This window comes from Poecilia reticulata, chromosome 18, assembly GCF_904066995.2.
Source record: "Poecilia reticulata chromosome 18, P_reticulata-male-v2, whole genome shotgun sequence".
NCBI classification, from domain to species: Eukaryota; Metazoa; Chordata; class Actinopteri; order Cyprinodontiformes; family Poeciliidae; genus Poecilia; species Poecilia reticulata.
In genome coordinates this window covers 22196610-22210646 of record NC_088847.1, presented here as the reverse complement: position 1 = coordinate 22210646, position 14037 = coordinate 22196610, and the positions used below count along the sequence as shown (strand labels likewise).

General features: G+C 40.8%; 1 protein-coding gene across 3 annotated transcripts in view; it reads right to left on the bottom strand.

Annotated features, from left to right (window-relative positions):
- Positions 1 to 14037, bottom strand: part of exoc6b (exocyst complex component 6B) — a 90113-nt gene that overhangs the window by 43731 nt on the left and 32345 nt on the right. For all 3 annotated transcript variants that reach the window (XM_081599626.1, XM_008435626.3, XM_008435627.3), the window contains exons 12-18: positions 13633 to 13704; positions 11929 to 12026; positions 11217 to 11322; positions 11024 to 11133; positions 5103 to 5214; positions 4327 to 4461; positions 3413 to 3601 (exon numbers count right to left, since the gene is read on the bottom strand). In XM_081599626.1, coding sequence (XP_081455752.1) covers positions 3413 to 3601; positions 4327 to 4461; positions 5103 to 5214; positions 11024 to 11133; positions 11217 to 11322; positions 11929 to 12026; positions 13633 to 13704 — 822 coding nt within the window. The remainder of the gene's footprint in view (positions 1 to 3412; positions 3602 to 4326; positions 4462 to 5102; positions 5215 to 11023; positions 11134 to 11216; positions 11323 to 11928; positions 12027 to 13632; positions 13705 to 14037) is intronic.

The following is a 14037-nucleotide window of genomic DNA, read 5'->3' as shown; positions in this document are numbered from 1 at the left end:
TCACTCCTCCTCTTTATTCTGGCAATTGAACCATTGGGTTTTGCCATAAGGAACAATCAAAACATGCAGAATAATAAGTATTGAATCTAAAATTGGACTATTTGCAGATGACATTATTTTAATGATGTTTAATCTGAAGTCCTCAATCCCTCAACTACTTAAAACCATCAATGAGTTTGGTTATCCATCCATCCATCCATCCATCCATCCATCCATCCATCCATCCATCCATCCATCCATCCATCCATCCATCCACTAACACCCTTTGTCCCTTAGTGGGGTCAGGAGGGTTGCTGGTGCCAATCTCCAGCTAACGTTTAGGGCAAGAGGCGGGGTCACCCTGGACAGGTCGCCAGTCTGTCGCAGGGCTACACAGAGACAAACAACCATGTACACACACACATAGGGGAAATTTGGAGAGGCCAATTAACCTGACAGTTATGTTTTTGGACTGGGAGGAAACCGGAGTACCCGGAGAAAACCCACTATGCACAGGGAGAACATGCAGAAACACCGGAGCCGTGAATCGAACCCACAACCTTCTTGCTGCAGGGCAACAGCTCTACCAACTGTGCCACTGTGCAGCCTACACACACACCTAGGGGCAATTTGGAGAGGCCAATTAACCTGACAGTAATTTTTTTGGACTGTGGGAGAAACCGGAGTACCCGGAGAAAACCCACCATGCACAGGGAGAACATGCAGAAAGACAAGGGCCGTGAATCGAACCCACAACCTTCTTGCTGCAGGGCAACAGTTCTAGCAACTGTGCCACTGTGCAGCCCCGAAGCTAAATCCGGCATCCTATTTTTAAATCAGTCCGCCTCAAATTTAACACGGGGACGACGACTAAATCTTGCTCAATTTATTGAGTTAAGAAATTGAGCAGCAATTATCATCATCATCCAAAAGGTGTGGGTTGTACTTAGCCCTGTCTTCGCAAGTTGGGCATGCGGCGTATTTGGATTTATTTGGAGCTCGAATGCCGTAAATATCTTCATCCTTCGCCCTTTTGGCCAGGACAGGAGTCAACGTTTCAAAGTCCGGTCTCTTTTTAGGGCAAACGTCCTCAGCCGAGGACGTTTGTGGAAGATTGTCCCAATCTTCCCCTACGACTGCCCTCTCCAGGGACCGGTCTTCCAGCGTTGCTTCTGTCAGAGCAGAGGTTGAGGATTCAAATCCAACAACCTCTGCTCTGCAAACTTCCCCAGCCGGGGAAGTTAGCTTGGCTGTCGGGGAAGGGTTGAAGAGATAAGCATCGAACTCATCGTAGTCAATTGACTCATCCCTGTGGCTACTAATATCAAATGTCACTCCTGGAAGAATCTTATTAAAGATTTTCCTCACTCCGGTGGTAATCAAATACCCAGCACCAAAAGTCAAAGGAAAGAACACGGTTGCTACAACCTGTGCCATTCTAAAATCACAAAAACACGCAGGGCTATAAGTCAAAGAGATTCTTGGATATGACCTCCTGTTTTGAGATCCAAGCATTCATAACCTCAGATGTTCTTTGATCTATGTCATAGATGATGAGGTCATAGACAATGAGCTCACTGTAGTTCTGGGGGAATGTCTTACTTCTGATGGTTGCTATGGAAACGGTCAAATCATTCTGCATGACTCAAACTATTAACCCTTTGCAACTGCATCACTTGATCATTCGAGACGCCATGACGGACTTCAGAAGGGTATATTTCAGGAGGCTTGGGATTAAAACAGGGATTTTAATCTTTAAATATTAAGTTTGGATTGACAATGGTATATTAAACCATTAATTTAAGAAGGATTAAGAGACTGCGCGCCGGGATGGCCATTTAGACCTCGCCTCCATAGGGTTAAAGTGTCATTAATCACGTCAACAGTCAAACTTTCATGAAGACTCCTTCCTGGTGACTTATGCACACCCCTCCAAATTCAAGACTTTTTAGAACTGTTTTCATTCCACCTTGAATGAAATGTAAGACTGAAAAGACCATAAGTATGCAAGATTATTGGAAGGGTCTGCTATATTACAATAGTAAGAAAAATGTTTACACCTTCTTTCTAGTGACAAGCTTAAAAGTTTTTTGCACTTCCTCTCTTATGGATTAGAAACAGAAATAAGCCTGTTGAAAAAAACTGGTGGTAAATTTTCAGTTAACCACCAAGGATGGACATATATTATATATATGGTACATATTATATTATATATATATGGTAGTAATAATGGGATAATGATGAAAGAAGACATTTTCAAAGATCAATAAACTTTAAATTCTAATAAATATTAAACAAAAAGATTGGAAGACATTTTAACTATCTCAAATAAATAAAACAGAAACGACAAATACAGTGAATTATGCAAGTTAAAATGATCTTCAAAAATAGGTTAAGTTGAGACCAAAGCACCTGACTGAAGACTTTTGTCATCCAATTTTTGTCAGAAAGAGAAAGGGAAAAGAGAAAAACGATGATAGTTGTAATATTATTCCCCCATCACAAACATACCCACTCAGCTCCTTCAGACTAGCCAGCAGCAATTAGCGAACCTCTGGTGGAACTGAGCTCATTGGAGCAGCTACTTCTCAACTCAACGCTGGTATAAATATGGTCAAAGGGTGAATGGAGAAACTGTGATGAAGGTTGGATTAGCGTAGACATTTCTTAAAGAGACAGAGGCCCAATTTCAAGGTGTTACGTTTCTTTTAAGTCATGCCATTTATGTAACTTTTTATTACATCTGAAAGTAACGCCATTGTGCTACAAAGTAGCACTATTTGACTGGAAAATACATAAAAATAAATAAATCAGCCAATACAATGTTAATGCCGATACATCACAAATCCCTACATTTAATTAAAAGAGTAAAAACTAATCGCGTTCCAAGTTGAAGTCACAAGCAGCTCACAAAAGATCTTTAAAATAACACATTTACAGCAATGTTGTTTTTATTTAAAGGCATTGTTGCATTTGGGCACCTTAATAAGCTTTTAGGCATTCTGAATTAATAGGATTTAGCGATTTTCTGGCTGCCCTGTGCAACACGCTCTGCAAGCCGTAAATGTTGCACTGTGGCATCCTGACTGAGCGTAAGGCGATTCCCGCTGGGGCTTTAGTGTCAATGGCCTGAGCCTGCGGATAATCCGGGCCTGCTGACCCGACCCGCTCACCCTTTAACCATCTTAGCGAAGCCCACGTTAACGATCTAATCTGCAACAAGCCCACACTAACGAACTAAAGCAGATTGTGCTGCAGCCCTCTGACACGACGAGGCGCTTTCAAACCAAACAGCAGAAATCCTCGACAGTTACAGGATATCCTTCTTGTCCCAAAGACAAATTATAAACTGCTGCAGAAATGTATCTTTTTCTCAGTATTACAGTATTGAAACTTAAATGGACTCCAACTGTGTGTGTGTGTGAGTGCTAACCGGCAGGTTGGTGAAGACGCTGAACGTGCTCCTCAGAAACGTGATGAGGTCGACCAGGTAGTCGCTGGTGGTCAGACCGCCGCTGCTCTGCGCCGCAGACATCCAGTCGTAATCTGCCAGCTGCAGGAACTGGTCGATCTTGGCGTTCAGGCTGGTGTAGATCTCCGCCTCGGCTGCATGGCGGGCGTCCTGCTCCAGCACAGCCGTGATCATTTAAGTCACAAATAAGCCACGTTAAAGACCATTTAGGACACACAGAGGAAAATAGTAAGAGGAAGATTACATCTAATATATATAAATTGTGCATGTTTTCGTTTATATGTACATTTTGAGCATGCATGTATTATATGAGGAAGCGTATGTATGTGTCTATTCAGCTCTGGAAAAAAATAAGAGCCCTCTGCACTGAACGCCACTGAAAACCTCCTGGTTTTTCCACCAAATGTTGATTCCTGATCTCTTTCTGAGTTAAACATTAACTTTGCTGTTTCTAAATGAATGTGAACTTGTTTTCTTTGCGTTATTTGAGGTCTGAAAGCTCTGCATCTTTTTGGTTATTTTGACCTTTTCTCATTTTCTGAAAATAAATACAAAATTTTCACTTGTAATTTCAGAGACGTGTTGTCAGAAGTTCATAGAATAGAAGAACAATGTTCATTTACTCAAACATATAAATAGTACAATTAGAGAAACTGATCATTTCAAGTGGCATCTTCATTTTATCCAGAGCTGCATCAAAATAAGCGTATTATGTTGGGTTCATATTGTTAAATAAAGAATGTTTTTTTTAAATTAAACAACAAAGACAGACAAAAACAATACAACAAAAGCAAAATTGAAGCCATGTCAGCCTGCTGGAGGTAAACCAGCAGCTGGTTTGTTTGTAGAAATGAAGGCAGGAAGACAAAGCGGACCTTAAACGTTGCGGTCCCGTACAGCTTGGTGGCGTTCGCCGTCTCAGGCGGGACGTTTGTTATGTTGGTTATGAACTCCTCCAGGAAGTGGCAGCTCTGCTCCAGGTGGGTTGTGTTGATGATCACCTGCACCAACTACATAAGCAAACATCAGCAATCTGTAACCAAATGCATCAGAGTTTGAGGAAAGGGAGAGCAAACTTGGGCTAAAGGCAGAATCAGGAACATTTTCTTACAGGAAGAAACTTTGAATTTTCAGCCATTTTAAAACTGAAACATTGAGTTTATTTAAATCAGGGCTAAAACGCACCTGTTGCTTTTGAACCATAATAAAAACATTGACCAACATAGTTTATGTGTATTCATGATTTTGATGATGGCACAAATCAAAATGTGATGTTTGTTTCTGGTTTCTCAACTGTTGATTGCATGGTGTTTTTATAACTTTGTATTTTTAATGAGTAAAACACTTTGAACTAATGATTGATTGACTAACTGATATAAGGACTAAAATAAAATGAAATAAAATGCACCAGCCTTCTTTTCATGAAACTTAAATATTTATATTGGATTCAAAAGAGGCGTGGCTCTAGACATTTAAAATCTGGTGTACAGATTGAACAACAAAAAGTCTTTCGGATCTAAAACCGACAGGAAGTCGGCCATTTCTGGTCAATTTTCAGGGATTTCTCCATTTTAAAAAGTCAAACTTTGATGAACTCCTCCTCTCAGTCAATAATAATGATAATTACAAAGATTACTATGATCCACTTTACCTCTGCCAGGCCCACATTCTTCTTCTTGATGGCGTACTGAAGGCAGTTACTGAGGGTTCTGGTCAACAGCAGATTTGTCGACTTGCGGATCATGTCGTCGATCTCCGTGGAACTGAAGACAAAGAAACACCTGAGCTCACAGCGTCTCACAGAGTGTTCACTGTTTCCAAACCCGTCGCAAACTTCACTGGATTCTGTTCAGACTTTAATGCCACACACCACAAATAGTGCAATGTTGTGCAGTGGAAGGAAAATGATTCATAGTTTAAAAAGTAAAAACCTAAAAAGTGTGGTGGGTTCTTGTATCCAGCACCTTTTGTTGCTTTTATAGCTGTATGTCTTTTGAAGTTTATCTCTACCACCTCTAAAGGTGGCCTTTCATGTTTTGACCTTTCACTTGTCCTAAGAAAAGCTTAGGACAAGTCTATGGGCGATACAAAACATGTTAGCTACAATTTTTGCACAAAGTTATACTTAAGTTGTTCTTAAGTAAGGATATTTTAGTCTGTTTTAGGGCCTCTTTTAATCCAAATAAGCTGCTGAAGCCCCAACTCAAAATTTACACTTTCACATGAAAATGGCTGCAAACCGATGCACAAATATATAACCGTGCAACTTTGAAAAGCAGAAGTGCAGCCTCCTGCACAACCAACAAGAATGCATCAACTGGTTTCTGGATGGTAAGTCGGCAACAAAAGACTTTTCTTTTCCAGCAGCCATTGTACAGCTCATACATTCTGCACAACAAGCATTTAGAGACATTTGTAAAACTGTTTTTGCAAGATTTTAAAAGTTTTCTCAACAACTGGATGGAAACATAACTACACAAGTAGATTGCTCTGTTTAAGGGACTTTATTTCAGGGTGTCAGAGTAAAGGGGGTCGCATAGAAATGTAAACTTGTCACACAAATCTTTTAAGAAATTAGCTGAATTTCATTTCAATTACAGTTATATACAGTTTTGTGGTCCATGAGGTAAAACCTAATAAATCGAATTAAAACCTATGGTGGTTCTGGGACAAAACAGAGAATTTTTTTTTACATGAGCAAGGAGAAGAGCAACCCACCTAACCCTGCGTCTCAATGCCAGCAAAAACAGTTAAAAGTGAATTTCTCCATTTGGAAAAAAAAAGTCTAAATGTCAGCCAACCTTAACATCTTTACGATGTCTTAATCTGTCACTCGCTAAAAAGTTCTTCTTAAATCTCCTGATAAGACCATAAAGTTTAAATAAGTTGATCTCTGCTAAAGGTAAAAAATTATCCACAAAAAGAAAAGAAAAAAAGCTAGTCATCCTTTTTGAAAAAGTTTTCTTACATGATTTTAATGGTCGGTAAATTACCAACTCTGCACCGCCAACCAGGCAAAACCCTGAGACGAGCTCAAGTTACCTAATAAAGAAAGTTCATGGCAGCAGCGCAGAGCAGCTTAGCAGGATGACTGACATGCTATCCGTTTGTTTTGCTTGAAATGAGGCTGATGTTTGGTGAGGAAACTCAGACAAATTTCTGCACAGTGTTACCAGCGAGTCCGGTAACGTTTTGCATGGCAGCAAATTCCCCTGGAAGGGAGCTTAATATCAGGTTCCTGGAAGAAACAAACTGCGCGACAAAATGCAGAAGGAGTCAGAGGGATCCATGTAAAGGCCTGAAGAGGTGAAACACACACAGATAATCAGCAGAAAGGAGCAGGATCGGTTTCTCCCACTGAGAAATGATGAATAATCCGTGTTTTTTTATTTTTATTTTTTTTCTGTCCTCCGTCTCCGACTCCAGAACCCTGCGGATAACACACACAGACTCATTCCAACCAAATCAGTAAATTGCGCTTGGAATTCAACCTAAACACACACAGACGCATGCAGGTCCGCCTGAGGGGGAGCGAACGCTGGAACCCTAAACCCAGTCCGCTTCCAAAGAAGCTCAAGAATCCAAAAAACGTTCCGACAACTCAGGGGGGCCTGAAAAGAAAAATCTGAAAAAAAAAAAATCCTGGAGCAGCAGAAGTGCAGAGTGGACAGAAATTATGTGTGCAGAGAGTGGCAAAAAGTCAATGCATCGTAGTGAACTCTGTGGGTGTACAAATATAGCCGCGCCGCAGGGCTCAGATTGAATTTCATTGTATTTATGCTGCCATCAGTCACAATAAACAGCCGGCGGTCGGCTCTGTCAGAGAGGCCAGACGACTTCAACGCAGACATGTTAACAACACGCTGAGGGATGGATGGAGGGATGCCGGCCCAGGGCCATCCAACACACACAGCAGGGCCGATGCTGCTATCAGCCATGCTAACTGACTGATAGAAACATCTCACACACACTTAAACAAGTGATCCACTTCCACTTGATTAAAGTCATTAGTCGAGTTAATTACTGGGTCTGTAATCCATCAATAGAGTTTTTATCGAAAACAAATCGACAAAATGAGCAACATTTTCGATTCAAAAACTGCTAAATTACTGAATAAACACACAAACGAGCTCAACAACAAAGATATTCATTGTTTTTAATCTGTTATTAACCATCAGATTGGTGCAAATCAGATTAAAAGCACCTTTAACCTTTAACCCCTTAACTGTCACCTTCAAAATAGTTACATGTAAGTCAATAGGTTTTATTCTGTGTTAAAATGGTTTTATTTTTATTGGACTGATGTAATATTCTAATTTTACACTGTACTGATTAATTGCGTTAAAATCTGAAACCTGTTAAGTTCTATATAATTAATAGCATGTTAAGGTCCAGACATGGTTTTCCTTACTGATATACTGACTGCACCGTTATATGATGATGTATTTGTTAATGTATCCTGGAAATATATTCGCTCAGTGAACAAATAATTTTTTTTATACAAATATCAGACATTTATTCACCAAGAAGGTGAATATGCGCATTTATTTTCCTAATATTACTCCTAGCACAGACTTCCTCTTGTTTTTGAAGTAGGTGCTTCAGTTGTGTGACTTCCTGTTATTTGCTGGTTAAACTGCAGTTTCAGAGCTTTTCTCAGTAACTACAGTGTGTCTATATTTACAGTAGAAATGTCAATAAATACATCTAAAGAGTTGACATGCCTCAAATCCATCTTTTCCCTTTTAATTTTATTATATGAATATTAATTTCTACCGGAGAAGCCGAGACGTTTTTTCAGTCGTCTGCCACCGGAGCATCTGAGCAGCGCCTCTCATCTTCACTTTCTTCAACACAAGGGGAATTACACAAGAAAACCTCTGTCAAAACGCTCCTCTTATTTCCGAGTCGCTTTCTTTCCCGCGGATGTTCACGTCTTCGCCACCTCATCACCGCTTTTCCTCCAGGAGCAATCACAGAGTTCTATCTGCAACGCGCCAGCCAAGCGAGCGTCCAGCTCTCTGTCACGTCGCAAAGCGATGTCTCTACCAACCAGCTGTGGTTAAAAGCAGGAGGAGGGCGAGGAGTCCTCAAAATCACTGATTTCAGCCAAATATATGAAGCACGGATGCATTAAACAAAGCAACTCAGGGATGTAAGAATAAAATTAAGTAAGAACATGTTTATGTTCTGGAAGTCAAAGCGATAATTGGTGAACATTTGGAGGAAAACCCAGCCTAAAAAGAGCAAAATACACGACAAACTAAATGTGCTTTGCTGGACATAAGATTTCTCTCTTCAAAGAATTTGCTAGTAAATGACTTGATTTGTGATAATCAGACTAGTTTGTCTTATCTGACAGAAACCAGAAAATCGAGAGCTTTTTTAAAGATCTAGTTCTAATGCACTAAAATGAACTTTGTTTTCCATCGTCCACCAGGCATTTTCTCTCTTAAATACTGATAATGTGATAATGGTGATGAATTTTAACATTCATATTGAGTGTTTGACATGGACAGCCTCAATCAAGCATTTTTTTGCACTTAACTTTTTAAAGTTAATCAGACTTTTGAGGAAATTTTGACTCATATTCATGTTTCCCTGGGGTATAAATACCAACATGACATGGAGTCCATTTCTCTCAGGTTTTCTTAAAATTAGGAAAGACAAGAGAACATGCTACTCAAGCAAAGCAGAAAGGTTCGACAGTCAGGCGAACAATAAAACAACTTACAACAACCCAATATGTGACTCCAACGCAGTCACGTCTGCCCAGGTTTACGGCCTCATCCCATGTTTACGGCTAAGGAGTTAAAAGCGAGGCGTGGCATCACAAGTTTCCTTTAAGGCCATTGTCCTGGTCTCTACGAAGGGGGGGAGTGGGGGGGGCGCTGCAGTCGCTTCTTTCCGCCTAATTACAAACGTGAGCCGAGGTTAAGCCCAGAGGTCAGGGATATCGATGACTATAATCCGGCTCCATCATCCCGTCTGCTTCCGTCGCTGCAAGCCAGCGCGTGTTTGTAGTCGACAGGAAGGCGTGCCGCCGTGGCAACCGGATAGCAGGGCGTGCATGACGGCAGAAATCAAGGGAGCTCAAAGAGTTGGAAGTCATTACTCTGATTGAGGGCAGCGATTTGTCCCGTCTGGTCAGAGAGAGATTTTCACTTGGAGATCCACTTCGCTCTGTTCAGGTTGGATGGTGGGTTTTACATGAGGACAGAACTGGTTTATATTCTCAACATGTCAAACATTGCAAAGCAAAACGCCGAGGGCCCGACATATTCATCTTCTAACAAGCTTCTCTGAATCTGCTGCAGCAGCTCCTTCCTTTCAGTCTCAAGCCAAAGAGTAATCACTCGTTCTCCTGTTTCTGCTCCAATCACAAATCAGTGCTTCCCCCCTCTCCAATTTATTTCCTATCCATTGATCTGATTGCTTTCTTCAAGCGTGGTGATTCAGGGCGAGTTGGATTCTGTCTGCTTTCCTGCATGTTGTTCAGCGTGTGACTGGCCGAGTCCCAGCTTTGTTCAGTTCTTCCGGACAGGAAGGAAGCCGCTTCTGGATCGCTTGTCTACTTGAAAGAAAAGTAGCTGCACAGCTTGAATTAACACTTTAATCCTCCATAAACAGAAACACACTGGAGGTGACTTTGATGTGTGTTGATGATCATCAGTCTCAGTCTTTTTATTTCAATTATGTAAAGCACTTTGAAATGCCTTGCTGCTGAAATGTGCTATACAAATAAAATTTGATTGATTGATTAAAACGCTTCGTTTGTTACTGGTTTTCACGACTGTTGACTGTGTGTTGTTTTTATGATGTAAAGCACTTTGAACTGCCTCCCTGTTGAAATGTGCTATAAAATAAACCTGATTGATTGGTTGATTGATTGGCAACTGTTTTAAGTTTTACGGGAGCTAGACTTGGGCATAAACAGGTTAATAACGTTCAATTTTCACAGAAGGCCTGAAGGATTTTCCCCATAAAACGGATCATATTAAAAAACATAATATACATTTATATTTTTAAAAGCATTATCATTGTCAAGATAAAATAATATTCTGCAAAGTCAGTCAACTGTCTGCAAACCATGACCTGCGTTACACATGAGAATGTGACAATTGTTGGTATGTAACACAACATACCAACAAAATTTTACAATTTGTTGGTATTTTAGACAATTTTTACACATCAACATGAAAAGTGAACTGAGAACGCAGCCCTGAGGAACCCCACCTGTGACGTTGGTCGGTATGTGATAACAAATGTTGCATACCAACAAACAACAATTATACACCAACAAAGTTTTACAGTTTGTTGGTATATTATGCAATTTTTACCCATATGATATAACCAAAGTGTCCCGAGCACACAGCCCTGAGGAACCCCACATGTGACGATTGTTGGTGTTTACTTCTGTCTAAAAGTGGTGGTAAGTTTTCTGTTTTCACCTGCTTTATTTATATCCCGCAGGATATTTTCTGATGACGTTGGTTGAGTGGAGTGAAGCACTTGAGTTTACTAAAACGCTGCAATTTTTCATGAGGAATCAGGCGAAAACCAAGAAGCTACCTGAGGTGAAGATCCTCGGAGTATTTCAGGCAAGCGTAGATGAACTCTTTCAGCTGGCAGTAGGCCTTTGGCACAAACTCGGAGAAGGGAAGCTTCTTGGGGAAGGAAAGCTAAAAGACAAATGGAGTTTTATTATAGCTTTAGGTTCATCTGCTGTGGTTATACGGTTTGGTTAAAGGTTGCAGCTCTCCACCTTTTCCAGTTCCGGGTCTTGGAGGGGAAACTGAGAAGTGTATTGTCTGTATTCCTGCTCTGTAGAAACCGGGATCGGACTGAAGTTGTCCTGGTCCAGAATCTGCCTGCAGGGAAACAAACAGAAATCTCAGGTAAATATTTTCCAATCTCCTGCTTAGATGTCATAAAGCAAGAGAGAAAGACACCATGAGTCTCTGTTTTTCCTTCCCAGAAACAACCAACACGTCCCACTGGGGGTCATTCTGATGCTTGAGGTTTTCTTACCACCCTCCCTTCAGTCAACACCCCCACTTCTTCTTGGCGCTCCGGAGCTCGGACGTTCCAGCGTTCCATGGAGAGGCCGTGAACCGGAGAGGGCTCTCTCCCCAACAATGCAACACAACATTCCTGTGGCTTCCCAAGTGCTTGTGTGTGAACGAGAAAGAGAGAGGAAGGAGAGAGGGAATGTGTGTGTGTGTTTGTTTGTCCGTTCTCACTGCTCCGAGTCCCAGTGGTGTCACGGGACAAAAGGGATGCTGGAACAATGGCACGCCGGGCCCGAGCACACACTGGCCCAACCCGAGTCCTGAATGGTACTACCATTCTATTCCGGACGCAATTTAAAGCCCTTCCTCTCTCTGGCTGCTTGTAAAACTTCAAACCCCGGCTGGGCCGTTCTGAGAAAGGGTCCTGGTGACCTTCTGATAACCGCAGCTCAACCTGATCCCTACCTGAAGGTGATGTTCCACCTCTTCAGCAGGATTTCTCCGTACTGCTCCCGCATTTCCAGTAGCATGTCAAACAGCTGGGACACGGGGAAACCATAACCCTGCACATGAGGACGGGGAAAAAAAACGACGTGAAAAACATGCAAGGTTGGCACGGCTAACAAACAATAACAAAAACCGGAGATTTTCAGCCACGTTTGAGTTCATATTCACTGGAAATGTGTTTGTTTTGGTTTTCCAGGCATTTAAGTGAAGGAGACTTTCAATACCAACTACTGAGTTTTAACATTAACATTCGTTTTTATCTTCAAAAGAAGACTCTTAATAACTTTCAATGAAATGATGAAGAAACAACTAATTTTTAGAATAAAATAGAAAATAAGTCTCTCAAGAAAACACATTTTGCTGGACAATAAATTGTACCAGAAGTTTTTGCGATAAACAATATGCTTGTCTGAAAGAACAGGAAGGATGTTTGATAGTTGAAATGCCAATAAATATTTCCACACTCATTATTCAAAGAGAAAATAAAAATTCTAGTTAAACAGTAAATAATTTTTTTTGTTTTTCAACTGACACAATTTTTACATAATTTTATGATAAAGTGTATAAATACTTCTAGACTTAAAGAGGCTATATTACGTATTTTTCAGGTGCATAGTGCCATTTTATAACACAATCAAGTATGTATGTCACCTTCAGTTGTTATACAAGTCAAATAAGACAAAAGAAATTTGACTTCATAATTTAGCGCCTTGAAATTGGGCCTCTGTCTAAAAACTCCTGCTCTTTCTGAAGCTCCGCCTCCAGGAAGTCGTCACAACATGGCTCCTCTATTAACCCTTTAACAACATTTTTACCACAGTTGCACTGAAAAGTAGCTCCTATAATGAGCTCAGCTGATGCACACAGGGTGTTTGCCAATTGCTGCTGGCTAGTCTGAAGGAGCTGCTCTGTGAGATGGAAGCTCAGAAGCTTCCATTTCTCAAACAGCAGCAACACTCCAGGTATGTTGTTGATGAGGGAATAAAATTATAACATGAAATCGGGTTAAAAAGAGTCGATTTTACAGAATATTGACCCTTTAACTGTTCCACTTTAGAGGAAGTAGTAAATCTCTCAGGAGAAGAGTGTATATTTGTAGATTACCAGACTTGATAACCCATTTTTTTTGTGTATTAAATTCAATATTTAGCATTTCCAACTAATTAGCGACTCCAGATTGAACTTAAAGACTAAATACTGAACTTGGTTTGGTATTAAAGTAAAAAGTCAGGCCTGAAATTGAGAGAAGCATTCATGAAAAGGAGCCTGGTGTACTGGAACGTAAAAGCCAATAAAAATATGAGCGCATCGATTCAGCTGCTCCTCATCACTTCACATAAATGACTGGTGGGCATCAGACCACCCATTCATCAGACTCCATGCTTTCATCCCATCCAGCTCTCACCCACACCCCTCACCATCTCTCCATCCACTCATCCATCACACTCAATCCATCGAGGGCCGCTCATAAACAGAGACGCATAAACAGTAAAAACTCACATCGGATGATGATGAACTATTATTTCTAACATGGTTTGGTTATTAAAGGAGTCTCTGGAAACTGGCAGCTGTCCACTTGGACACGGACTGACTGCTGATAAAACAAGTTTTAGAAAAGATTCATGGTTCTCCGGGTGAACACAAAGAGGCGAGCACACAAACCTGCAGAGTGTCGGCAAACAGGACGATGAGGTTCTTCAGGTCCAGAACCAGGTCCGGGTCGTCACAGTATGACTGCAGAGACAGGCCAGGGCGTTTTTTAGAAGATCGCCAGAAACAGACGTTGTGGGTCAAAATTATTTACAGATGTTAAAATTAAAATATGTTCCTCAGAAAGCTGGTTTGCTTTATTTTGTTAGATTTACTGCAAAAACACAAAATCTTACCAAGTATTTTTGGTCTAGTTTGCAGAGGAAATGTCTCAGTAAACTTGGAACAAACATAACACCAGTTATTAACTTACTGTATCTAACAGGACTTATGGTTTGTGATTTTTTTGCAGCATTTTCTACTGAATATTTTAGAAAAATCAGCCGATATTGAACTACTACAAGGCAGAGGTTTACA